Source organism: Meriones unguiculatus, chromosome 20 (genome assembly GCF_030254825.1).
Source record: "Meriones unguiculatus strain TT.TT164.6M chromosome 20, Bangor_MerUng_6.1, whole genome shotgun sequence".
In the NCBI taxonomy this organism is placed as follows: Eukaryota; Metazoa; Chordata; class Mammalia; order Rodentia; family Muridae; genus Meriones; species Meriones unguiculatus.
In genome coordinates, this window is record NC_083367.1 from 39,889,233 (window position 1) to 39,916,695 (window position 27,463).

Consider the following 27,463-nt stretch of genomic DNA (forward strand, 5'->3'; position numbering starts at 1 on the left):
ATAAGCCTAAGTCAGAACAGACCATGTTCTTTTTTCTGTCTTCCTTTTGGTTTCTAGACTGTCTGAATTCTTTTCAGAGTAAATTTCAAAGACTTAAAAAAAAATGAAGGGAGTTACTGATATTGATAAGCTTTACATAAAATTCTTCACTTTACATATAAATTCAGTTCAGTTGAGAGTTTTTAAGACAAAGTGTAGGGACTTTAGATTTACAAAATATGAAAAAGCAGCAGACATCTTCATTTTTTAAAAGCACCACATTTGTGAAAGCAACCAAGATGGACCAAGGCTTGGAAAGGCAGCAGTATGATATGCTTTAGAATTGGAATAAAAAAAAAAAAACCCTCTGGGAAAAAAATACAAGAAATTCCAAGCTATGCCCCTTTGCAAGCATTAGTAAGTTGATCTCAGCCTCATTTATTCAAATTTCTGGTTCTGTTGCTCTCCTTGTGGAGTTCCTGTCCTCTCCAGATCTTGCTATTTCCCACTTCTTACATAAGATTCCATGCACATTGCCCAACAGTTGGCCATAAGTCTCAGCATCTGCTTTGATAGTCTGCAGGGCAGAGCCTTTCAGAGGCCCTCTGTGGCGGGTTTCTAGCTTGTTTCCTGTTTTCTTCTTCTTCCTTCGGATGTCCTTCCTCTTTGCCTTTTGGGATGGGGATTGAGCATTTTAGTCAGGGTCCTCTCTCTTGATTAGTTTCTTTAGATGTACAGATTTTAGTAGGTTTATCCTATATTACATGTCTATATGAGTGAGTATATACCGTGTGTGTCTTTCTACTTCTAGGACAGCTCACTCAGGATGATCCTTTCCAGGTCCCACCATTTACCTGCAAATTTCATGATTTCCTTATTTTTCATTGCTGAGTAATATTCCATTGTGTAGATGTACCACAATTTCTGCATCCATTCTTCAGTTGAGGGGCATCTGGGCTGTTTCCAGCTTCTGGCTATTACAAATAAAGCTGCTACAAACATGGTTGAGCAAATGTCCTTTTTGTGTTCTTGAGCCTCTTTTGGATATATGCCTAGGAGTGGTATGGCTGGATCTTGAGGAAGAGCTTTTACTAGTTGTCTGAGAAAGCGCCAGATTGATTTCCAGAGTGGTTGTACAATTTTACATTCCCACCAGCAATGGAGGAGGGTTTCCCTTTCTCCACAGCCTCTCCAGCATGTATTGTCACTCCAGTTTTTCATCTTGGCCATTCTGATGGGTGTAAGGTGAAATCTCAGGGTCGTTTTGATTTGCATTTCCCTGATGGCTAATGATGTTATGCATTTCTTTAAGTGTTTCTCTGCCATTCGATACTCCTCTACAGAGAATTCTCTGTTTAGCTCTGTTCCCCATTTTTAATTGGATTACTTGGAAAGCAATTTCTAAAGAGAGTTCAGCCAAAGTCCTAGAGATGTCCACAGTATTCCTCTAGCCCTTTATCTGAAGGACTATTTGTTTGTATTATAAGTAACAATAAGGTTAAAACACACATAACGTGACCAATTCAAATTTGTTCCCATGACCTCCTAGTTTAGAAAACCCTGAATTAATTAAGAAAAAGATTTGAAGTTAAGGAGTCTGGATTTAGCCTAGTGGGAGAGCACGTGGCTATGAAGCACAAGGCTTTGAGTTAAACCCCAGGCACTTGAGGTTAGGGAAAAAAAAAAAAAGAACAAAAAAAAAAAAATCAAAGCAATGGCTAATTATCTCGAGAGAGACAAACAATAAAACATTTTTTAATTGGGTTACTTGAGTTTTTTCTGTTTAACTTCTTGAGTTCTTTATACATTCTGGATCTTAGCCCTCTGTCAGATATAGGGTTGGTGAAGATCCTTTACCAGTTTGTAGGCTGTCGTTTTGTTCTGATGACAGTGTCCTTTGCTTTACAGAAGCTTTTCAGTTTCATTAGGTCCCGTTTATTCATTGTTGATCTTAGAGCCTTTGCTATTGGTATTCTGTTCAGAAAGTTGTCTCCTCTGCCACAGCAAAAAATCAAGTAACCCAATTAAAAATGGTGTACAGAGTAAACAGAGAATTCTCAATAGAGGAAAATCAAATGGCAGAGAAACACTTAAAGAAATGCTCAACAGGGAAATGCAAATCAAAACGACCCTGAGATTTCATCTTACACCCATCAGAATGGCTATGATAAAAACTTAAGTGAGAACACATACAAGAGAGGATGTGGAGAAAGGGAAACCCTCTTCCATTGGTGGTTCCATTGTAAACTTGTACAACCACTTTGGAAATCAATCTGGCGCTTTCCAGACAATTAGGAAGAGTGCTTCCTCAAGACCCAGCTATAGCTCTTCTAGGCACATATCCAAAATGTGCTCAAGGATACAAGAAGGACATTTGTTCAGCAATGTTCGTAGCAGCTTTATTTGATATAGCCAGAATCTGGGAACAATCCAGATGTCCCTCAACTGAGGAATGGATACAAAAATTGTGGTTCATTTACACAATACAATACTACTCAGCAATTAAAAACAAGGAAATCATGAACTTTTCAGGCAAATGGTGGGAACTAGAAAAGATCATCCTGAGTGAGTTATCCTAGAAGCAGAAAGACACACATGGTATATACTCATAAACTTATAAGTGGATATTAGACATATAATATAGGATAAACATACTAAAATCTGTACACCTAAGGAAGCTAAGCAAGGAGGAGGACCCTGGGTAAGATGATCAATCCTCATGTAGAAAGGCAAAGGGAATGGACATCAGAAGAGGGAGAGAACAGGCACAGGACAGAAGCCCACCGTAGAGGGCCACTAAAAGCCTTTACCCAGCAAGGTATCGAAGAAGATGCTGAGACTCATAGCCAAATTTTGGGCAGAGTGCAGAGGATCTTATGAAAGAAGGGGGAGATAGGAAGACCTGGAGGGGACAGGAACTCCACAAGGAGAGCAACAGAACAAAAAATTCTGGGCACAGGCCTCTTTTCTGAGACTGATACACCAATCAAAGACCGTTCATGGAGATAACCTAGAACCCCTGCACAGATGTAACCAATGGCAGTTTAATGTCCAAGTGGATTTCATAGTAATGGGAATAGGTGCTACACCCACTCCAGCGTCGTCAGTGTAGCATATCAATAGATTGTGCTACTAGACAAGAGATTCGTTTTCTTCAGAAATATGCTCCCTGGAGGTACCTAGCAAGTGTCCCCTCAACCACCTAAGCTAAAAAGACATATTCTGAGATTTCTATGTTTTCTCGATTGCAGTTGTGGGGTTGGATTAATGAGTCTTTTGAGCTTTCTCTGTGATTCTTGGAACAGCACAATTAACTATTCAAGGAAATATATTTTTGATAGATTACTAAAAGCTTTAACAAGAATAGAATGAAAGAAAAATAATTTTAAGAGAAGTAATGAATCAGATTTAGTATTAAAAAGCATTACAAGAACAGTGAAAAAATAATGGGCTCCTTCTGAGGAAAAGCTAGCATAAGAAAGTACAGCTGGCTCAAGCATGCCTCCCTTTGACGTCCTGTTTCTAAGGAAGATTATACATCTTTAGCAAGACATATGGGAGGACGGTTAACAAAGGTGTATTTAGACTTTGATGCAGAGATTTTGGCAGGTATCTGACTTAGCTCCTGACTTTCCTCTTCACTAGTTAGCAATAATGAAACTGCAGTTTGAGGGTTTTTTTGTCCTTTGTTTGCTTTGATCAAAAAGTTCTCAGGCCAAGATTTCTTGTGGGCACTGCCCTATGTTAAAATGTAAACTTTGTATTATTGGTAAAAGTCTAAATGTTCTGGAAAGTATGCCAACTTTAAGGTATTCCCTTATGTAATTACTATAAAAATATTAGCCTGGTTTCACCAAAATTGCAGCGGAGTCAAAGCTATCTCGGTGTCTTCTCTGTCTGTCATTTGCCTACCTGTGCCTTCCTGATATCCAAAAACCCTGATTCTCCCGAGGTTGTGGGACCCGGCTGGGTCAGTCCGTGGCAAATAGGGACTGTCTCTGACATGAACTGATTGGCTTGCTCTTTGATCGCCTCTCCCTCAGGGGGGTGCAGCCTTACCAGGCCACAGTAGAAGACAATGCATCTAGTCCTGATGAGACCTGATAGACTAGGGTCAGAAAGAAGGGGAGGAAGACCTCCCCTATCAGTGGACTGGAGGAGGGGCATGGGTGGAGAAGCTGGACAGAGGGTGGGTTGGGAGGGGAGGAGGGAGGGAGTTACAGGTGGGATACAAAGTGAATAAACTATAATTAATACAAATAAAAATTAAAAAAAGAAAAATTAAAATAAAAAACAATAAAATAAAACAAAAAACCAAGATAAATAAAGAAAATGAAGTAAACAGAGGATACTGAAGATAAGTGTAGGAAAGTGCAAGCTCTTTAAATTTTCTCTGTGATTTAGGAAACATTAGCATCATAATCAGGATAATGATTCCTAGATCTATTATTATAGTTAAGATAGTAGGTAATACAACTCATTATAATGACATGCATATTCATGAACTTAAAGAGTTAAAATTTGTGCTTTAGAAGAAAGCAATGACTGAATCCTCTGATTAAGTATAAACAGGAATTGATGCTTCAAAGAAAAGAAAGCATGCCAACATTTAGGATTCCAACAAACCTTTTAAAAGAAAGATAGAAACAACTTGTAATTGAATCTATAACTATCCATAATAGCTATTTGATTTACATTATTCATCTACAAAAATAGAGATTAACAACTTCTAAAAATCTATGTGTATGTACATGAAGCATGTGTGCAGTTGTGTGTATGCATTGAGGGCAGAGGGACACTGAATATCTTCTATCACTCTTGATCTTGAGACAACATGTCACACTGAGCCTGGAACTTACCAACTAGTCATACTGGTTGACTAACTAAGATCCCTTTTTAGATAAAACACTAAGGTTCTAATATTGAATTTTAGTTTTTAGTATTATTAATAAATTAGGAATTATACTCTTTCTATTGGTAGTATAAAATTTGGCTAGAGTGGGAATCTTGATCTCTATTTGATAATTTTACTCCAGCTTATCTTCAATTGAAAATAGTTTTCTTACCTAACCCATGTCCCTTCTTGGTTAGACCCAGTATTCCTGCAGGTATCTTCTGATGGCATGACCAATTCTGAATATGATAGAACTTCATTTGGAAACCCAGATACACACTTTCTAGTTCTCATTCCTTACTTTCTAAGTATTCTAGGTACTATTGTGGGCCCTTCCTTACGGTGTTTCCATTTTTATAAGAGAGACAGAACTTATTATATGTGACTATGTGAGGATATAATTTTGGATGATGATAATGAATATACATAAAAATGAAGGAAGGCAAGAGATTAGCAAGTGAAGGGATAGAGAAGACAGATTAAAGGGTGTGTTGAGGAGCACTGTGGGCATGAGTTCTGAGGAGATGCTTGTACAAAGGTCCCAAGGCAGCAACACAGATAGTTAGCTCACGTGTCACTCTGCAACTACTTACTTTCTTTTTATTATACAGGCAGTATGGTGATCTTTGCTATTTTCATAGGCAATAGGTACATCGTCTTCTATGATATTCATGTTCTGTGGTCCATTTACTAGCCTTCCATTGATAAGACATATAAGTTGTTGCTAATCTTTCGTTGTTGCATGTAGAATGTAAAAGGCAATAGGGTGTCAGCACAGCATTGTGCCGTCAAACAACCAGAGCCAGAAACAACTCATTTTCTTTCTTTTCTTGAATACTGTCCATCTCTGTGTCATTAACTGTTTAAACCCTAGAGACAAAGTGAAAAACATCATGGTCAAAGTAGGGAATTTCGCAATAACCATAAATTCTAACATAATGTTCCAAGGTCTAGACAAAGTGAAATAAAAAGAAAGCAAACAAAAGCAACTTCATTTTCCGGAAATTCCTAACAAATGATTTAGAATTAAGTAACATCTTCACTGTGTAATACTTCTTAGTTATGCTTTTTCCTGAAAAATAACTTATGTACAATTTTCAATGGAACTGTATTTCCCTCTCCTCTAATTTCGTACACACATCCTCAACTGTATAGTAAAGGTTACATAGTATTGCCCTCAGTAAAATAGCCCCTGAAATACTGGGGCCAGAGCAAGGAGGAACATGGTAGAAGTATACTTGCAATAAAAGATAAGTTTAAGTAAAATCAACAAGTAGAGATCAAGATTTCTACTCAAATTAGTGTTTATCTTGCCAATAAAAAAGGTATTGCTCTTAGCTCATTAACAACCATCACTAAACATGTTCTTCACTAGTGTTAGCATGCATTGTTTTTGAGCTCTTGTCCACATAAAATGCACAGATGTATGTACATTTCTTTTCAGATTTAAGTTTTCCATAACTAAATACATTCAGGATCTTTCTAAGAAACTCCCAAAGCACTGAAATCCATCATTGGAGATATAGAACAGGTAGGTAGGACAACAGGTAATATTTCCTTGGTGTACTGTTTCAAAGGCCAGGACAAGTTTGTCATAAACTTAAAAGATACATTAGAATAAGTGAATGAGTGAGATGGTTGCAGAGTCTGCCTCATTTAGTTAGCAAACTTGGATTGACATCCACTTGTCAGTCAGTGTGTTAGGGAGAATAAGACAAAAGCATGCAGGCGATGACTTCAGGCCTGTAATGCAATGAGAATGATAGAGCCATTAGCAAACCAACAGAAGACAGTTCCAACTGCAATATTTTAGTTATTTCTGTGTTATGCATTAGTCTAAGCAGGCAGCCACATCCAAAGCCATAAACTGGGTAGCTTAAAAGTAGAAAGTTTTTTTTTTTGTTTTGTTTTTACAGTTCTTGGGAATGGGAAGCCCAATGAAGGTGCCAACAGTTTTGCTTCTACTGAGTTTTATTTCCAGCTTGCATGTGGCTACCTTTTTTTACAATTTCCTCATGTGGTGAAGGGAGAGCTGGTGCAGGGCATTAACCTCACCATGAAACCAGGGCCTAATTACTCTAACACTAGTTTCTTCCATAGAGCTCAACCTTAAATACCCTTGACAGCATCCGCATATGAATTTTGAGGGATACCAATATATTCAGTCACAACAAGAAAAAGGAATTGCATGAAGAGGAGAGTGTTATAAAAGAGGTGACATGAGGTTGTCTCAAAGCAAGCATGTAAGTCGCTAGTAGAGAAAGAGAGAGGACTTGTGCAGAGAGAACAGCAGAAAAAAATCACATAAGAAAAAGTGATCATTGGAGCTTATACAGAGGAAAAAGAACACATAATATAGAAACTCTTTGAGGAATGATGTTGATGAGGTTAAAATTTTTTCCTTCTCCCTTTTTTCTTTTTTATGTCTTTTTCCTTTCTTTCCTTTCTATTTTTTGCTGTAAAGCAAACAAAAATTTAATGTGATATAATATGAAAGAAAATTATTGTCCTTTGTGCTATCTCCTTATACATAACCATCATTATTTTGATAGGCTTATATAACTTATAAAACAGATACTCCTGTACAGTTAAGTTTATTTACAAAAGAAGAGTTTGAAGGCCAGATTGCCAGTGTCTATACAGACAATAAGTGGGAAGCTAAGATGTGGTGAGGGTCGGGGTCACTCCAGAGGCTACTTGTTACCCATAACACTTTCATTTATTTTTTTATGGGAAATAGAGTTTTTCCATACTGTATATTCTGATTACTGTTTCCCTTCCTCCAACTTCTCCTAGATACCTTCACCAACCCAAGCTATACCCTTTCCTGATCCTTATTAGAAAACAAACATGTCTAAAAAAGGAGAAAAAATATAATAAAACCAAACCTGAATAGGACAAAAGCAAGCGGCAACAACAAAACACATAAAAAGGCAGACACACACACACACACACACCAAAATACCATAAAGACAAAAAAAATTAGAAACCAAAATATATTAGCAAAAGACCTATTACAGGGGGAAAAAAGAAAGGAAAAAAAAAGTATTATGCAACCAAAATACCATTGAGTTTGTATTGGATTGGCCCTCTACTGCTGGGCATGGGGTCTGCCCTTAAGTATGGTTTGAAGAGCCAGTGAGACTTTTTTCTTTTGTGAGTGGTTATCTGTTGGAGATAACTTCTGGGTTAGGGATAGGGGCTTATGTCCAATTCTACTCTCAGCACCAGAACCCCATCACTCCCAGACCTATGTAGGCCCTGTACATGCTGCCTCAGACTCTGTGAGTTCATATGTGCATTGGTCCTGCTGGTTTTATTTTCCTGGTGTCCTCTATACCAACTGGCCATTGCAATCTTTCTATGTCCTCTTACATAGAATTGTTTGAGCCCTGAAGAGGGGGATTTGATAGAGGCATGCCATTTAGGACTGACTGTCAAAAGGGTTCTCATACTCTGTACATTGTCCAGTTGTGGGTCTTCGTATTTGTTTCCATATACTGCAGGAACAAACTTTTTTGATGATACTGGAGCAAGACATTGATCAATGAGTGCAACAATATTGTTAGGACTCATTTTATTGCTACATTTCTCTAGCGGAACAGTAGTATTTGCTTTCCCCTCAGGTCATGGCCTATCTCCTCTCAGGTTCTCAGCCACCTGAGCTGTGTTGGGCTTCACCTTATGGAGAGGGCTGTAAATCAAAGCAGACAGTGTTTGGTTGTTCCCACAATATTTGTGCCACTATTGTGTCAGTATATCTTGCAGGTCGGTCACCATTGTAGATCATGGTTTTGTAGTTAGGCTAGTGTTTTACTTTTTCCTCTGCTATCGAGTACCTTCCAGTACCAGAAACACTAGTCAGTAGGGGTGAAGACTCTAGGTAGGTGCTAACTTTTTGTGTTGAATAAGTATCTTCAGCTACAGGGCCTTAACATCAGTTTGAGGAGAGCAACTAACAGCTTTGGCAATAGCCTAGATTGTTTGGGGGTTTCCATAGTGACCCTTTAGGCAACAACTCAATTAGATGTAACTCTTTCCTGGCACTGGAGATGTCATTTGGTGGACAGAGATGTTTAATTGGGGCTTTTCTCTTCCATTATTTGGTGACTCCATTCAGAGCGACATGTCTGTTTTTATGATGATACCATGCTGTTTTTATTACTAGAGCCATGTAGTACAGTTTGAGATTAGAGATGATGATATTTCCAGCAGTTTTTTAATATTATTATTCAGAATTATTTTAGCTATCTTGGATTTTGTGTGTGTATGTGTTTCCATATAACGCTGAAAACTGTCCTTTCAATTTCAGTGGCTGGAGGAGAGAAAGAAAGAACAAAATTAAGAAAAAAAAAAAGTTAGACTTTATCCAAAAGCACCAGTCAGCCAGTGAGGAATTTTTATTCTTAACCAAAAAGTACTTATCAGATACTCCAGCTGGGATATACAGAGAACCTTGAGGCTTAAGAGTAACTGTGAGAAGAATGTACTAAATATATAATGGCCCTCTTAGGATACTTACATGAAGAAGTAACACAGGAACACACCAAGTGTGAGAGACCATGAGTGAGGCTTGCTTGCCCTGCATATCAGGCAGTAGGCTACATAGCCTGGATTCAAGGGAGTAAGGTCAGGGCTTCCAGAAAGGCCTAGCCATGTCAAAGGAGAGGAACAAGCCTTTCTGGGTGGATTATCAGGGTTATTTTCTACCTCTGAGAGTAAAGCTTGTGGAGATGAGTCTGCCAACCCCATTCTCTTTCTCTCTCTGCAGCCCTACTATGTACCCACTCCAAAGCCTTCCATCTGACTCCTCAGGAATCCACCACCATTTCACTACCAAGAGTCCTCTGTCTCTTGGGATGTACCTTTATATTTAATATATGACTAGTATCCAAATTACAATCACATTCAGGATGATTTCACCTGTAAGATTGTTGCCTATAAATGCTATCATTTAAACTGGAGGAAAAACAGCTGTGAAATTGTATGAAAACTAATCATATGTTATTGTATATAAATGACTTCACTCATACCCAGCAGAATTTATCTTGGCTTCCTTCCATACAATAAGGCTTCTCTGCTGGCATCAGGAACACTGCCGGGATTCATTCTTGAACAGAATTTTTTCCCAAATGAAATTCTATGCTAAAAGCAGTAAAAGAAACTTGTTCCCATTCATTTATTTTGGACTTAGATGCACAGACTGGGAGGAGGGGAGGAGAACAATAGTTCTTTAAACTTGTATCAATAGGGCTAAAAAAAAAAAACCTCCACTTGACTTCATGGTCTGACCTAGAACAGTTAGGAAAATAATTATGCAAAGCAAATGTTCAGCAGGAGGGGAAGGTGACAACTTGTCATGAAGCACATCTCAAGCCACTGCCAAATACTATGCATGATCTTCTGAATTCTAAAAATTCCCAGCTCCTCACTATTGTGGAGTGTTATCAATAAAGGCAGTAGAATTATATATTCAGAAGCTAAAGTAACTTTTACAGTTGACACAGACTTTCTTCTTTAATTTTGGCATTTATATGAATACCCAACTATGGTAAGAATTGAGTATCACAGCCCTAAAGATTACTTAATATTCCAAAAATAGTAACAGCCATGTAAATGTGCTATTTGAAACACACTATTCTAATACGACTCTTATTACTCTTTTTGTGTATTTGGATCCCACAGTGCTACAGTACCATCTAAAAGTACAAGCTTGATGCTCACAGCTAAATACTAAGAGAAGAAGTCTTTTGTGCAAGACCAGGAGGTCTGTCCTCTCTAGGAGGTCTTTCTCCTTTTGCTCTCTTCTGTGGAAGGTAACTTCCTAAAAACTTGCCCGTTTTTTTTTTTCTGGAAATTTTTATGAATAATTCTTAATTTAAAAATTACTTGAATGATAGTAAGTTATTAGTTTATTAACATTTCACAACTTTATTTCCATTTAATATTGCAAATTATCTTTAGTCAAAACACTACTAGAAAACAGGGCAATGTTTTAGACTATACTGATTTTTATTTTCTCAAGTCTAATTCAGAGGATAGAATCAGCCACATTGTTATTAATTTATTTTTTATTTAGGGGCTAAAGAGTTAAGAGCATCTGTTATTCTTGCAAAGGACCCAGGTTCAGTTCTTAATGAACTGATGGCTCACAATCATCTATAACTCCAGATCTAAGGGATCTAGTGCCTCTTCTGACCTCTGTAGGCAACAGGCATGCATGCGACACACATACATGCATACAGGCAAAACACTCATACACATAAAAAAATACATCTAAGATGTTTTGAAACGTTTTGATCTTAGTGCTTATCATGTGTGCATGTCCATGATGGATGCAGGCATGTGTGTGCCATGTGTGCATGTGCAGGTCTGAAGACAACTTTGGACTTTCTTCTTGCCACCTCCACAAAGATGTCAGGGACATAGCAAAGGTCACCAGACTTGAGAGACAAAGGCATTTACCCTCTAGGCCATCTCATTGGTAAGAAACAAAAAGGCATTATAGTTTCTTTGAAGTTTTGGAGTTATTATTGATGAAGTTGAATGCAGAAGTAGCCCCATGCTCACTTTATCACTTCTCCTACCCTCTCTTTGTCTCCTCTAGCTTCATGCTTCTCTTGACCTGAATCTGTATTTCAACCTGTATTTCTACTTGTATCTAACATATATCTAATCACTCTATACACATACATGTTTGGACTGTGCTTTCTGAGTAAGCCTTGTGGGGTGGTTCAGGATAAAAGAAACAAGCCACCCATATTTTTCAGTAACTGGACACACACTGCTTGTGATGGCTGAATCAGATTAGAGATTTAGTAACACAGAGAAAATCTCCAGATAAAAAAAGAACACCTCTGAAGATTGAATAGGTTAGGGTTCTTTCCTTCCTTCCTTCCTTCTTTCCTTCCTTCCCTCCCTCCCTTCTTCCTTCCCTCTCTTCCTTCTTCCCTTTGGTTTTTTAAGACAAGCATTCTTTGTGTAACACTGACTGCTCTAGAACTGTCTCTGTAGACCAGCCTGGCCTTGAGCTCACAGACAGCCACCTGTCTCTGCTTCCCAAGTGCTAGGATTAAAAGCATGCACCACCATGCCTGGCTGCTAGGTTAAGTGTTTCTGTTTGTTCATATCTCCTTCCTAAAATTTCCACTTAAACATCAAAATATCTTCAAAACATGAGCACATGTGGGTGGTGCATGCCTTTAATCTTAGCATTTGTGAGGTAGGAGCAAGACAATTTCTGAGTTTTGGGGTCAGTCTAGTCTACAGATCGACTTCCAGGACATCTAGGGCTACACAGAGAAACCCTATCTTGAAAAAAAAACAAACAAAAAATGAGTAAACACATGAAACTATACATGGAACTCTACTCACCTGTCTACGCATTTCTACGTCTGGCAACTATGGCATAAATTTCTTTTGCCATTTTCTTTTTCTAGGGTTTTTCCTCAGTAGCCTTTGCTGTCCTGGACTTGCTTTGTAGACCAGGCTGGCTTTGAATTCACAGAGATCCACCTGCCTCTGCCTCACCAAGTGCTAGGATTAAAGGCTTGCATCACCACACCTAGCTCTCTTTTGCCTTTTTTATTCTTTTTCTGATCATTATTAGAGTCAAGATTGTAAATAAGAGGAATTTCTGAAGGGAAGGCTACAATACTGAACCAGCTTCCTTATAGTCTTAAAATTTCTGGACCATAAAAATCAAGTACTTTCTGATTATAACAGCTCTAAGACATATGAGATCAAATTGTATAAAACACAAGTCAAGATTCATTCTCTCTCTCAATCCTAGAAGCTTCTCAGGGTAAGAACTGACTTACAATGTCTAGCGTACCTTTGGGCACTTTACAGTTACAGTTTCTAAAGCTATAATTATAGAGAATTAGCTCAATTTATTGTCAAAACCAGAAGATGGAGTAACTTCTCCCTGTTTCTCACTAATCAGACCTTTTCCCTCAAGAGCTTAACTAGCACACAATGAGCACTAATTTCTCTGTCTCTCTTGCAAAGGAAGTTTTGCCCCTGGCATGACAGTAGGCATGCTCTTATACTATGTTTCACCTTTTCTTCTATACTTACTAGTTGGCATTTGCTGCCAGCCTCATGCAAACTGATGCTATGCTGGGAAGAGTGAACCTTCGAGAATCATCCTCACATTCAATCTGTTTTCAAACGGAGAAGAATAAATCAAATAATAAATAACTTAAAACAAGGAAAGATGAAATAAATACTATAACAGATATGTAAACAATGCCTAAGGTTCAAAAAATATAGTTAGATCAAGGCATTTAAAAAAAAAACTTGGAGTTCAATGAATGAATGGAGGAGGAAATGGCTGTTCATTTTCCTTTGGATCATTTGGCAAAATGCAGAAAAGTCAAATGTTTCATGTGAGCTCCAAAATTACACCAGACAGAAGTATTGTATGAATATTATAAATGTAACAATTTATTAAATGTTTTATGTATGTTATCTGCAATTGTTGTAACAAGTTAACACAAATTTAGCAACTTAGAACAACACAAATATATCATCATACAGTGGTGAAAACAGAAGTCCAAAAAGGGTTTCAGTGAACTAAACTGGAGGCATTAATCATCAGGAGTTCAGTCTTTTAATGGCCTCTTGAAATAAAGCTATTTCCTTGATCTTTGTATCTCCTATAAGCTAATGGCATTCCTTGACTAATGGTGCCTTCCTCCCTCTTCAAAGTCAGCAATGGAAGTTGAATTCTTTACCTATTGCATCATGCTGACCTCTTCTGCACCCCTCCATACTTTAAAGGATATTCGCTACACACCACTGGGCCCACCAGAGTAGCCCCATTTCAAGGGCAGCTGATTAGTGACCTTCGTCCTGTCTGCAGCTTTCATTCCCTGTGAAGATGACACTTTCCCAGCCTATAAGGATTAGGTTATGGATGTGTCTGGTTGTGGTGAGAGGGATACCATTATTTTCTGCCTGCCCTTCACAGAATGCAGTAACTACATTATCCTCTACAAGGCACAGTGGGTCTGCTAATGGCAGGTGCAGCTTCTTTAACCTTGTGGTTTTCAACACTTAAACTGTTGATGAAAATGCTGCTGGTTTTAGATATCCCTCTGAGGAGAATGGGGGGAGGATTTGTTATTCAAGAATTTTTCTTTTTGTTCTCTTTTCTGGTTTGAGGATGGAGTCAAAATGAGATATTGAGGTCTGACTCAGCTTCTGAGTTTAGTTCTTTCCTGACATAGTTTTATTCCATTTACAAATACACCTACTGCCTACTTTCCATTCCAAGAGATTTTTATCTCCTCAGTCTTTTCAAGAACTGTACAAAGGACTTTTGGGTCCCCTGTGATACTGTTATTGATATACCTAAAAACCCAAAGTTCAATCTAAACCTGCTTTGTAGGTTATTCAACTTATTTATACTAACATAACTAAAGGAACATTTCTATTTTAAAAGGAATCCGTTGACACCATTATGTCCACATATTATTTTAAAATGTCATCCACATATTATTTTTAACTTGGCTGATAGTTAACGTTTGCTAATTTAGCACCTAAAATGGATCTTCCATATGCTAAATTTATATAAACAATTTTATTAATTGTAGGATAATTATTAGTTGGCATATTTAAAAATATACTTTAGATAAAAGAAATACAATAGAGTATATCCTCAAGGCAGTCTCTGGCTTATTTATTAAACTAACTAACACACTCTATAACATAGAATCCTACTGGTAAATATTAAGTTTTTTGAGTGAATTTAATTTGTTTTAAATCACTGTTCAAACTAATAATGATGTTTAAATCAGTTATTTTATTCTTTAAGTCTTTTGTTATTGTTAACCATATCTATAAACATACCCTCATTGATGCTGCCTAGGTTTTTAAAAAACATTTTACAACTGATATCTCAGCTTTTAATTATTCAACCTTCCACATAGTGTTTAGTTTTCTTTTCTGACTCAAATCATATAACTTCTATTTAAACCCCACCCTCAAATACTCTAACATCCACAGGACTAATAAAGGCATACATAATATTTAACCCACTTTAGTTCATTATACACATGTAACAGCATAGAGAAGGAGATTCTTTTTTCGTTTATTTGTTTTTTGGATTTTTTGAGACAGGGTTTATCGGTGAAGCCCTGGCTCTCCTGGAACTTGCTCTATAGAATAGGCTGGCCTCAAACTTACACAGATCTGCCTGCGTCCATCTCCTGAGTGCTAGTTGAACAGAAGATTCTTTTTTTTTTTGATTTTTTTCTTTATTAATTTCACTTTATTCACTTTGTATCCCCCTGTGGTTCCCTCCTTCCTCCCGTCCCAATCCCTCCCTTCCTCCACCGTCTGCATGCATGCCCCTCCCCAAGTCCACTGATAGGGGAGGTCTTCTTTTCCTTCCTTCTGATCCTAGTCAATTAGGTCTCATCAAGAGTGGCTGCATTGCCTTCTTCTGTGGCCTGGTAATGCTGCTTCCCCCTCAGGGGGAGGTAATTAAAAAGCAGGCCAATCAGTTCATGTCAGAGACAGCCCTTGTTCCTATTACAATGGAACCCACTTGGATACTGAACTGCCATGGGCTACATCTGTGCAGAGGTCCTAGGTTATCTCCATGCATGGTCCTTGGTTGGAGTATCAGTCTCAGGAAAGACCCCTGTGCTCAGATTTTTTGGTTCTGTTTCTCTTCTTGTGGAGCTCCTGTCCTCTCCAGATCTTACTGTTTCCCGCTTCTTTCATAAGATTCCCTGCACTCTGCCCAAAGGTTGCCCTTAGCATCTGCATTGATAGTCTGCAGGGCAGAGCCTTTCAGAGGTCCTGAACAGAAGATTCTTAACTATCACATCCTGTTTTACTGAAGGAAAGCATCCTGTCTTTTCCTTTCAGATTAGTTCAACTCCTGTGTGTGTTTTGGTTGTTACACTAAGCATACTTTGTCAACCTAGAACTTGTCTGACTTCCTTTTTTTGTTGTAATCTTATTTTTGGTATTAGGATTTATCTCAGAATTAGCTCCCCTGTGACTCCTAACTCAGTGCTACTATCAATTACAGTAACAGAAACTCCCTCCTCTGCCTTCCCAAAGTCCTTTGCTCTCATCAGTGCATCTATCATCTAGGGTTTTGATTATTTGTTTCTCTATCTTAAACACAGTGCTATATATCCCCAGTGAACACAGACCATGTTTTAAATCTCTCTATTGTATCACATACTCAGTGTCCTGTGAGCAGTAAAAATCGACAAATATGTTTTGAGTTTATATTGTTTGGAAAAAACAAGTAGCATGTGTCTCTAGTCTTGGGTGTTAGAGAGGACAGATGACAATAATGGCTAAGTAAACTTAGGTGCTCTTTCTACTTTTTGTGTTGGTGATGCAGTTCTGGAAAAAGAACTGAAGAGTCCTGACAGGGGAATTGCAAGAAAAAGTTACTCACTTCAGAAGTGGACTGAACTGGTCCCTTTCAACTTGGGGGACTATGGAGAACTTTCCAATAATGAGGATTACACAGAGGTACACAGTACCCTAAATGGGAAAGATCTGGGTCTCACGCTCTTCTCCGGAGCTATAAAATCCCAAATTGAGCTTCACACATTTCCTTATAATATAGCAAAATGAATGACAGATTTTCTATTTGAAGCACTTTTAAAAAAATCATTGTGTTAATTTATCAGCAAGAGAATCTCAAGTATCATAATCTGGAAATTTTGTTAAAAGTTATCAAATTAGTTTTAGCAAAGGATCCCTTTCTTTCTGCCTCCCTCTGTCCTTCCTTTCAGTGCAGTGTTGGAAGCTAAGGCCTCATATGTGCCAGCCAGGCACTGTACTATTGAGCTATACTCCCAACTTTCAGCTCTTGGGTTTAAAATCTGTTCCACATCTAATAACTCCTTCTAATAAAGGGCACTTACCTACTAAAGGTGTATGTTTTGTTTATAGTAATAGTAACAGACATTAAAGTTTTCATAATTGCTTATTTAAGTTAGCCATCAGGGTTGTATTGGTTATTTTATGTCAACTTGACATGAGGTACAGTGATTGGAGAAGAGGAGCCTGAACTGAGAAAAAACAAACGAACAAAAAAAAAAAAAAAACTTTCCATAAGATAGGGTTGTAGGCATGCCTGTAAAGCATTTTCTTAATTGGGAAAGGCCCAGCCCATTGTGGGCACCTGTAAGCTGGTGTTCCTGGGTTCTATAAGCAACCAGGCTGAGCAAGCCAGTAAGCAGCACCCCTCCATGTCCTCTGTCTCATCTTCTGGTTGCAGGTTCCACTATGTGCAAACATAAGCTAGATAAGCCCTTTCCTCCCCAACATGCTTTTGGTCATAGTGTTTTCATCTCAGCAACAGAAACCCTAGCTCGGACAAGAGTAGAATCATTCACTCACTCAATGGAGACAATGCTGCTTAGGAATCCTTTGGGTGCTATTATTCAAGATACAGATCCTGCAGGAAAAAATGTTAATAGAAAAAGGTAGCAGTCACTTTTAGGTTTCTGTGTGTTGCTAAACATTTCAAGAAATCAGAAAAACAACATGGTATAGCAGGAAGAGCTCTGAAGTTGGGCAAACAGGGCTATGCTTACGTTCCATAAAAATTAGTTAACATGACTTTACAGAGGTATCTTGATCTTCACAATAAAGTGGATTACTTCCATGCCAAGGATACATTTAGCATAATACATACTATTTGGCAAAAGTTCAATAACTACAAAACTTCCCACCGATAATTGATGATGGTCTCTCTCCAAATTTCTTCACATTTTCAAAATAGATAAGCATAGAATGTTAATGTTTGCTTACCAACCAAAGGAAGTTACAGTATAATCTTAGAGCCAAATATTTCACAAGGCAGAGTTTTCAACCGAAAGATGAAGGATTATGACAACTACCGTATTAAATTAGATATCAAAATATTAGCCTTTCACATTGAATTAATTTTTATTTGAAAAATGAGTGACCTTGATGAACTTTCCTTTAAGACAAGAAAGCTCACTGTTTTATTTATTTATTTTTGTGGTTTTAATCATGAAGGTCTGGTTGTTCTAAAAAGGCTCTTTGACTCTGGGACTGAACTCATATATTTGAAAACATTTTTGTAAGATTATGAATGTATTCTGGAGTTTTAATGAATGGTCACTAACACAAATTCACGGCAACAATCTTTAAAGGACTTTGTCTACAGATCTCTGTCTCATACTTAGAAAATACACAGAAATATTTTCTGTTGTATGAAATTTCTGAGCCTTAGGAGTTTGAAGTGTTTCAGATACAAAGCCATATTTATGATGTCTCTTTGCTGTTAATTTCAGGTATTATGCCAGCTAATTCTATGGCTCGTAGTAACTTTAAAACACCAAATACAAATGTCTTTTAAATTATTTTACACCATTAGTTTACTTTTCAAAAATATAGTTGGTATCTGTCAACAGCAATTTATTTTGCTGCCTTTACAAATCATTTAATCTTCAAATTTTGCAAGTGACACTTCTGGCACCTGGTGCACTTAGTTTAATTCTTCTCTCCAGAGGGTGACAACTTAGCCAATTTTATAATTTATTTTACATCCATGGGTTTCACAGTGAAAAAGTAAAACATCTGGATTATCTTTCTGATGTTCTGTGAGGCAGTAAGTACTTCTAGTAACACTGTTCCTCCCAGGCATCTTTAAATTTTTTTTTCTCTATAAAGATATGATGCTATGCTTAAAAAGATGCCCAGTCCAACTGTCTCATGAAGGAATGTTGTGTATTCTTCAGTTTAGCAGCCACTACTCATGTGTCACCATTTAGCACATTAAATAGCCAGTGAATGATGGGGCTAGAACTTGAAACAAGTCCAAGACTAATGGGGACTTTGTCAGACTAGGCAGAACCAAGTGGAATACTTTGGTCTGATGGCTACTGTAAAATCATAAAACTATCTTGTCAACAATTTAGTGGGATTAAAAGATTGTACCTCAGTTTCAGTTATAAGAATCCAGACTGTCATAGGCGCATAGTTACTTTCTAAGGACAAGTGGCTCCCTCTAGTGAGAGTTGATGGAAATAACACTCCTAGCAAGTATTTAACAGTCCATTTCTTTCTTTTTTTTTTAATTTTATTTTTCTCATTAGTTACATTTTGTTAATTCTGTATCCCAGCTGTATCCCTCATTCCCTCCCCAATCCCACCCTCCCTCCCTCATCTCCTCCCTGCCCCTTTCCAAGTCCACTGATAGGGGAGGACCTCCTCCCCTTTCATATGAACAGTCCATTTCTTAGTGTGGAAAAACAGTTCAGGGTGTGTTTGAATATGTGTGCGTGCGTGCAAGTGAGTGAGTGAGTGAGTGAGTGTGTGTGTGTGTGTGTGTGTAAAAACAGTGCAGAGTGTTTGTGTGTGTGGGCGCACACGTGCATTTTTCTTTTAACCCAGAATTTTACTAAAATTGGATTACATTTTCAGAAGCCGGGATAAAGACATCCGTCTTAGTCTCCATCCACAGTGACTTTTTTTTGAGAACTGTAATTTTCTAACCACACTATTTCTCACAGGACAAGCGACTATATCGCGGCCTCTGAGATGCTGACAGTGTCCCAGGGAACCCAGGCCGGCATTCGCTGCGCGGCGATGAAAGCGCGGGACCGAGGGCTTCACGGAGACCGTGGGCCACCACTACAATAACTTTTACAGTAAAATTGTTAAGTTTTTCTATTTACGTGTGTAGATGGGTTATACTGTCTATGAACTTCATTGCAAGAAGGTAAATAATGTTTTGGAAATACGTGATATACAAAAGGTGACATTTGTTCTGCTAAATTTAACAAAACGCCGAATTTTAGGTCGTCTATCACTACCTGCTTTTTCTCAAAACAGAAAGAAAATGAATGTGTCCTTAAATATTAATTCATGTGTGGATGAGGAAGGAGGAGGAAAAATATGTATCGATTTGACATTAGCTATGAGTCAATGCTTTTGTGTTAAAGTGAGGTCACATTCTGTTCAAAAACCCTCGGAATCAAGTCTCCTGGGCCCAAGTCATTGTTCTATCGTTTTCTATGCTATTTTAGTAAGTGACTCAGTTTCTCCTTGTCTCAATAAAATGAAGGTCTTAATACTTAACAAGACTCTTATAAGACCCACATGATGTATTGTTTACCACAGAGGTAGACGCACCAGTAAGAACAATTATTAACTACATATAACCACAAAACGTCGTCCAGGAAAACCAAGAATTCCTATCCAAACCCAGAGCTTCGTTCCCCAGCAACCTTAGAAGGCGTGGTCCTCCTTGGCACCAGAGCGCCGGGGCGACCGGCGAGGGCCATCAGGCCAGGCCAGCATTCGATTTCTCATTTCTATGAGGGACGGGGCCACTTTGGCAAATACAGGACGTTTTTGTTCCTTGCTTTTTCGAATGCCAGGACAGTAGGCCGTACACACACACACACAGCGGCAGCCGGGATGCGGGGCAGAAGCCCCGTCACTGCCTTCAGTCTCCCAGAACCACTAAACGTCCCTTTACCAACACAAACCCGACAACTGCAACCCGCCGCAGTTACAGAAGCTTAAGGAAGTACGGACGTCTACCCGGGACTTGCAGAACCAATCCCAGGCGCCGCAGGCTCTCGCGAGGAGTGCGGGCCGCGGCTCTGACGTCACTGCCCTAGAGACAGCGAAGGGGCGTGGCCGGAGCTGCGGGGAACTGCGCTGCGGGCAGAGGTGGTGTGTAAACTGAGGTTGGCGCCACCGAACCGGACATGAGCGGCCCGGAGGGGGACGAGGGGACCCCTGCCCCTGACAGCCGCGGCCTCGGCGATGCTGACAGTGCCCCGGGGAACCCAGGCCGGCGCCCGCTGCTCGGTGACGGAAGCGCGGCCACCGAGGGCCTCCCGGAGATCGTGGGGAGCCTGGCGTCCCGGGCTGTCGCGGGGCCTGACCCCCGGATGCGGGAGGCTGCAGCCGGGCAGGGAGAGACTCCGTCGCCCGCCGAGGGCTCCGCGGCGGCTGCGTTCGTGGCTCCGAAAGACGGGGAGAAGGCCCTAGAAACTCGGGGCGTGGAGGCCGAGGCCCACGATATGGAGACTGAACAGGGCACCGTCGACGTGGTAGCGGAAGAGAAGTCCGAAGCGGAGACGCAGGGGAAGGAGAAGGTGATGGAGGTGGAGCAGAAGCCCGCGGGTGAAGGTACGGAGATGCTGGCGGCGAGTCGAGGGGTGAGGGAGGTGCAGGAGGAGGCAGGGCTCTGGCACCTGGGCATAGATCTTCGCGCGAACCCCCTGGAGGCCATCCAGCTGGAACTGGACACTGTGAATGCTCAGGCTGACAGGGCTTTCCAACATCTGGAGCAGAAGTTTGGACGGATGCGGCGACACTATCTCGAACGGAGGAACTACATCATTCAGAGTATCCCAGGCTTCTGGATGACGGCCTTCCGGAACCACCCCCAGTTGAAAGCCATGATTAGGGGCCAGGATGCGGAGATGTTAAGGTACGTCACCAACCTGGAGGTGAAGGAACTGAGACACCCTAAGACTGGCTGCAAATTCAAGTTCTTTTTTCGAAGAAATCCCTACTTCAGAAACAAGCTGATTGTCAAGGAATTTGAAGTGAGATCTGGCCGAGTGGTGTCTCTTTCTACTCCAATCATATGGCGGAGGGGCCATGAGCCCCAGTCTTTCATTCGCAGAAACCAAGATCTCATCTGCAGCTTCTTCACCTGGTTTTCAGACCACAGCCTTCCAGAATCTGACAGAATCGCCGAAATTATCAAAGAGGACCTGTGGCCAGATCCACTGCAATACTACCTGTCGCGTGAAGGAATCCGTAGACCCAGACGTCGCCCAATAAGGGAGCCAGTGGAGATTCCCAGGCCCTTTGGCTTCCAGTCAGGTTAACCTTTGCCTTTGAAAATACAGCTGGAACAGGTCTCTTCCCAGCTGTGCTTGAGAAAATGCAACGGGTATGCAGTATTTTGATGTTATTTTATTTTTTCTTCTGACTTTTCTGCATCTTCTGTCTGGATATTGTCTTGATCTCAAGATTAAGACTGGACTGGCTTCTGCATTCCCTTGGCTCCATCTGTTCTTCTGTGTTAGTATCTGCGGCTCACGGCCATGGCTCATCCCCTTTTAAAGCTTAAACAAACGACACTGTATATTGCACAGCTTTTACGCTGCTTGGACTCTTGTTTTCCGTCGTCACCTGTTTATTGCCACCAGGATTTTATGCTTTGTCTGGAGGCCCTTTCTGTTTACCTGTTCAGTACGTGACAATATGGACACAGTGTGCCGACAGTACTGGGCATTAACGATGTCGCAGGAGTGGGCCACCTTCTGTGTGGTTTCTGTGACTTTTTCTGCACTACTTTCTAACACCCCTTGCTCTTACTTTTGGCAATACCATGCCCCATTGGCACTTGCCAAGCTACTCATCCTCACTCTCTTACCTTTCTCCTGTGGTTTTAAAGAAGAAGAAAAAAAAGTTCTGAAATACCTGCAAGATCAGAAGTTGTAGTTCATTTGTACTTGAGCACTTCCTGAGAGGATGCTCTGTAAAAGAGGCAGCAGAGCTCTGACTGCTTTGTCTCCTCCTCCCCACTCCCCAGCCTGGTTAGCAAGCCTTAACAGGCTTACAGGGAGACAGAACTAGATGGAAACAGGTGAGATCTTCCTTACAATGTATGGAAGTACTACAGAGATTGTGATGGGGCCCTTAAGTAGGGAAAGTGAGCCGAAAAGGCTTAGGAGCAAAATAAGTCAGATGAAAATTGGGCAGAGGATGAAGACAGGGCTGAGAGCTTTCAAGTCTTAGCTATTGATGATAGAAAGACAAATACTTTCTCAGGATTGTAACAGAAAAATTATAGGGAGAACTGAGTGTCAAATGTTGCTTAGACAATGGTCTTTAAAGAAACAGTGCAAGTTTGGGTTATTTTCCTCTTTTTACATGTGACCTGCTGTAAGTGAAAGCATAATATGCCTGTAGTTTACCAATATTTAGTAAAATGCTACTTGTTTCTATTTACTGGGAGAATTTAAAGACTTTCTTTTGCATTCATTTGAAGCCATTTGGAAGAACAGTAGTCTTTACAATACTGAGACTTAAAGGAATATTCATAACAGTTTTCAGTATTAATCAAAATTTATAGAAATATAGTTTGTATAATTTGGTCTTTATCAAATTTGTCAAATTATTGTCTTCTTGGAAAAGTAACTATGTGACTTATTGTCTTGACATTCTTGTCTTAAACTTCATAGTAGCTGTAAAAAGTATTCTGTCATTGGAACTGTACTATGAGTATTTTTGTTGCCATTTGTGTACATGATGGTAAATAAAAGCATGGCACCTTGTTGGATGGCTTATTTTTTACCCTGGTCATAAATCTGCTTTGATGAGTTTGTGTAATTGACAAGATTATAGAATTATCAAATTTCTTAAATGGATATAATCAACATTATCCCAAAAGTACGACAAGAGAGCACAGTACTATTACTCCCTAATGGAAGAGGAGTTGCTGCTGTCATTTTGTTGCTTTAAAATGCTGACAATTACAACTGCTTTCTGAGATGTCAGTTCTTTTCACATAATGTGTGCAGAACCACCATCCCTTCATTTCCTAGGTTCACAATTTCTGTCTCCACAAATTATATTTTCATGTTTTATTCAAATGTACACTTCATAAGAAGATATTTAGGGAATACTTACCATGTAATATACTGTTTCCAGACCTTTTCATCTGTGAAAACAGTTTCTTAATCATCATTGTCCATTTTTCAAATTCCTCAAGGCCTATCATGATAAATCCTCTGCCTTATATTATTTCTGATTCCCAGTGGGATTAAACCTTTTTAGAGACCTCTCTTGCTGGAAAATAACATCATTACTCATTGTGGTGAATTACACAAGTTTTTATTAAGGCATTTTGCTATGTCTTAAAAAGTAAGATAAAAAGATACATTTCCTTCCTTTCAGTGATAAAACATTATTAGACCTGAGACCTGATATGCAAACAACACCATGATGCAATAAATGATATTATTTCACATTTTCATTTTTATTTCCTCAGAGTTTAGAAACTTTGTGAAAATAGAGTTAAATGTATTTCACTTCTTAGTGCAGTTACTATGTTTTGCACATAGTTATCAGCAAATTATGGAATGACCAAATGAACCACTCAAATGAAAGAAGAAAATGCCCTGAAAGACGTGGGTAATGGGAAGAAGTATCTTGCCTTAAAAACCATAGTTTTCAGAGCATTAGTAAAAATGATGTCAGAAGAATGTGCTAAGCCATTTGGTAAATAGTAAAATTTCTCATTTTAATAATTAGAAAAGGTTTAGACTTTTAGTGTTTGGTGTTTCATCTACCATAACAATACTACTTAATGAAGAGTACTCTTATAAAAATAATTTGCTTTTGAACATTGTAAGGTAACTATTACACTGTACTGCAGGCATGTGCTGTTTAATACAACAGCAGCTTTTAATCACAGGTCGGTGTTGGGCATGTTCATTTGCTCTAAACTGAGATCTGATATCAAATATACACTGAATTTCAAACAGTTTGAAAAGTAAGATATTTCAGATTTTTATGTTACATATGGAGACTTTTGGGATTGGGCTAAATATAAAATATATTACATATAAATATAAAGTCAGTTTTTCTTTTTTCTTAATGTGGCCAATAGTAATTATATAGGGCAGTATGTATTGAATCTCAAAGTATATATGATATTTTAAAAAAACATTATTACTTTCCCCCCTCATTAACTGCATGTGTTTTTGTGTGAGTCAAGGGTTATCTGGCTAAAATGAAAGATCAGTACATACTGGGTTAAAAAGAGAGTGAAATATTTTTATTAACTTGAGTACATGATTCACACTGAGTTATTTGTAAAATAACTGTGTAACTCAATATTTCTGGATAGAGGTAGAGTAGATTGGGTCCTAAGTTGATACTAAATGGTTATATATTCTTTAAATTCTAATTAAGTCTAAAGATTAGTATAGATTCATATTTTTCTGTTTAATTATTTAAACAGAAAATTTAGAGATATGCACAGTATTCAGGAAATACTTATTTCAGACATTGAACGTATTGACATCTTGTGTATGTTACATGGGCTTTGTATTTTAACAGTTGTTCAGCAACAAAAAAATCTGGGCTTGTCATTGTATTAGGTCACTTTCACAAGTGCTTACCACTTGAAGGAACATACTTTGCTTTTGCAAAGTAGTGTGGTCTTACAATTCTAGCAACCTTAATAACTATTTTTTGGATGTGATAAGAATTAATTGATACCCTGTTCAAAGGAAACCCATTGGCTGCTTAGTTTCCAAGTGGGTTCCCTAGTAAGGGGAACAGGGACTGTCTCTGACATGAACACAGTGGCTGGCGCTTTGATCACTTCCCTCTGAGGCAGTAGCAGCCTTGCCAGGCCACAGATGAAGGCAGTCCTGATGAGACCTGATAGGCTAGGGTCAGATGGAAGGGGAGGAGGACCTCCCTTATCAGGGGACTAGGGAAAGAACATAGGAGGAGACGAGAGAGAGTGGGTGGGACTGGGAGGAGACGAGGGAGGATACAGCAGTGGGGAAACAAAGTGAATAAATTGTAATAAATAAATATATAAATAAAAATAAATTTAAAAGACATGAGCCTCAAAAAAATTAAATGATAAAGGTGGTATTTGCTATTGAGTAACTCAGTCAGTAAAGGGAGTATCACTTATTTCATGTTTTCCCCCTTAAAACTCCTATTGCTCTTTCCTAAAAAATACACAAAAGCAAATTTGGGGAGGACCAAATTGTCAAAGAGGAGGTATCAAAGATGGTAGCAGCTACTCACCCTTTTCACTGTTGAATCCTAGACTATAGAAGTCACATTGTATTAGCATCCCATGAAAAACATAAGCAACTTGAGAGCAGTACTTTCTTCATGGCTAAGTGCTTTGTTTGAGCTCTGAGGGGCTACTTTTATCCACTGGACTGCCTTCATCCATTTCCCCTGATCTCAGATTCTGAAGACCTACAGAAAAGTTTCCACCTAGCCACATGTCATAGACAGCTATAGTTGTCAACGTGATGTAAACCTGGAGACAGCTGGGAAGAAGAAACCTCATTTGAAAATTGTTCCAACCAGATTGTCCTACAGCCACGTCTATGTGTCAGTTTCTAAACTGATAATTGACATAAAAGGGTCTGGCCTCTGTGGGCAGTATCATCCCTAGACAGGTGTGTCCTGATCATATAAGAAAGGTAGCTGAGCAAGCTAGAGGAAGCAGGCTGGAGGGAGTAAGCCAATAAGCAGCATTCTTACACGGTTTCTGCTTCAGTTCCTGCCTCCATGTTTCCTGCCTGGGATGATGGAACCCATAAGCTGAAATGAGCCTTTTCCTTACCAAGTTGTTTTTGGTTAGACCATGATGTTTATCAAAGCAACAGGAAAGGAGATTACGACATTAGAAACGTAGATGTTTGCCTTCTAGCTCCATTTTTAAAGACATACCCTTGTTAGAACACGGGAAGATTTGGGGCCAATTAAAACTGAAATGGATCACTTAGATAAGTTACTAATTTTTATGAATATTCAGATAACTTAGCAATCAAAAGATGGATCAGTTCTATTCTAGTTTCATAGTGGGATTGTGTAACTTTTTAAAGAGTCATCATCATAAGGTTGCTGAGAAGGTAGCAACAGCACAAAGTCATGAACTGCTGCTGTGTCTGACACTGCCAAAGATTGCAAATATTAACAGTTATAATGACATTTTGCTGAGAATATCAACAAAGTCCAGAAAGTCCCACTACAGTCCTTCTTCCTCTTGATGTTAATTTTTCATTTAATTTATACATGTTTTGAAATCTGATACCTGGAATTCCATGCAAATAAATGAGACCCTAAGATGCAGCCAAGTTTTTTTCTTTTAACTCAAGTGAGGGAGTATCTGCTTCCTTCCATTTTGTCAGGCTTGACTCAAGAAGTTTGCCCAGTGAACTCTCCAATGAACATTATTCAGCAACAAAAAAGAATAACATGGGTCCATCTCAAAGATGAGGCCAAGAGAGTGGGGTGGGGGCCTGGAACACTGACTCAGTGGGTACAAACAGTACTGTTCTTGCAGAAGATCTGGATTTGATTCCCAGCACCCATATAGCAGTCCACTACCTTTTATCTTATTGCCTATGAAAGCACCACACATGTATATGGTGCACATACATGCATGCAGGTGAAACCCAAGATAAAAACAAATACATATTAAATAGAAAGAACCAGAGGAATAGTACCTGTTTAAGCTTTTAAAATTTCATTTATTAGTACCAGGCTAGTCTGAGATTACCTGTCAAGTCTTTTAACTTACAAATGAAGAGATGTCCTGATACACTCAAATATACTTTCGTTAGGGTACTGCCAGAAATGTAAGCCTTCCTTTCCTTTTCTGAACATGAAAGTGTTTGCAAGATCATTCCCTGACAGCTTCAGCTCTAATTGGTTCATTCCCTGACAGCTTCAGCTCTAATTGGTTCCTCCCTGACACCCTAAAACAGTGAACTTTTAAGAGTAGTTCTCTAGTCTAGAAGTATGGACACTGTAAGGATCTTACTAGTAATGCTTGGC

The 27,463-nt window shown here is 39.0% G+C and overlaps 1 protein-coding gene across 1 annotated transcript; it reads left to right on the forward strand.

Moving 5' to 3' along the window:
- The first annotated feature begins 20,507 nt into the window (after positions 1-20,507).
- On the forward strand, positions 20,508-23,196 carry Tspyl1 (TSPY like 1). The gene has a single exon (XM_021658923.2). It carries the CDS (start codon positions 20,605-20,607, stop codon positions 21,739-21,741), a length of 1,137 nt encoding a protein of 378 aa, XP_021514598.1. The 5' UTR covers positions 20,508-20,604; the 3' UTR covers positions 21,742-23,196.
- The last annotated feature ends 4,267 nt before the right edge of the window (positions 23,197-27,463 follow it).

What these genes read in the sequence shown, in the direction of transcription:
- Tspyl1 (XM_021658923.2), top strand. Translation starts at nt 20,605, where the DNA reads ATGAGCGGCCCGGAGGGGGACGAGGGGACCCCTGCCCCTGACAGCCGC.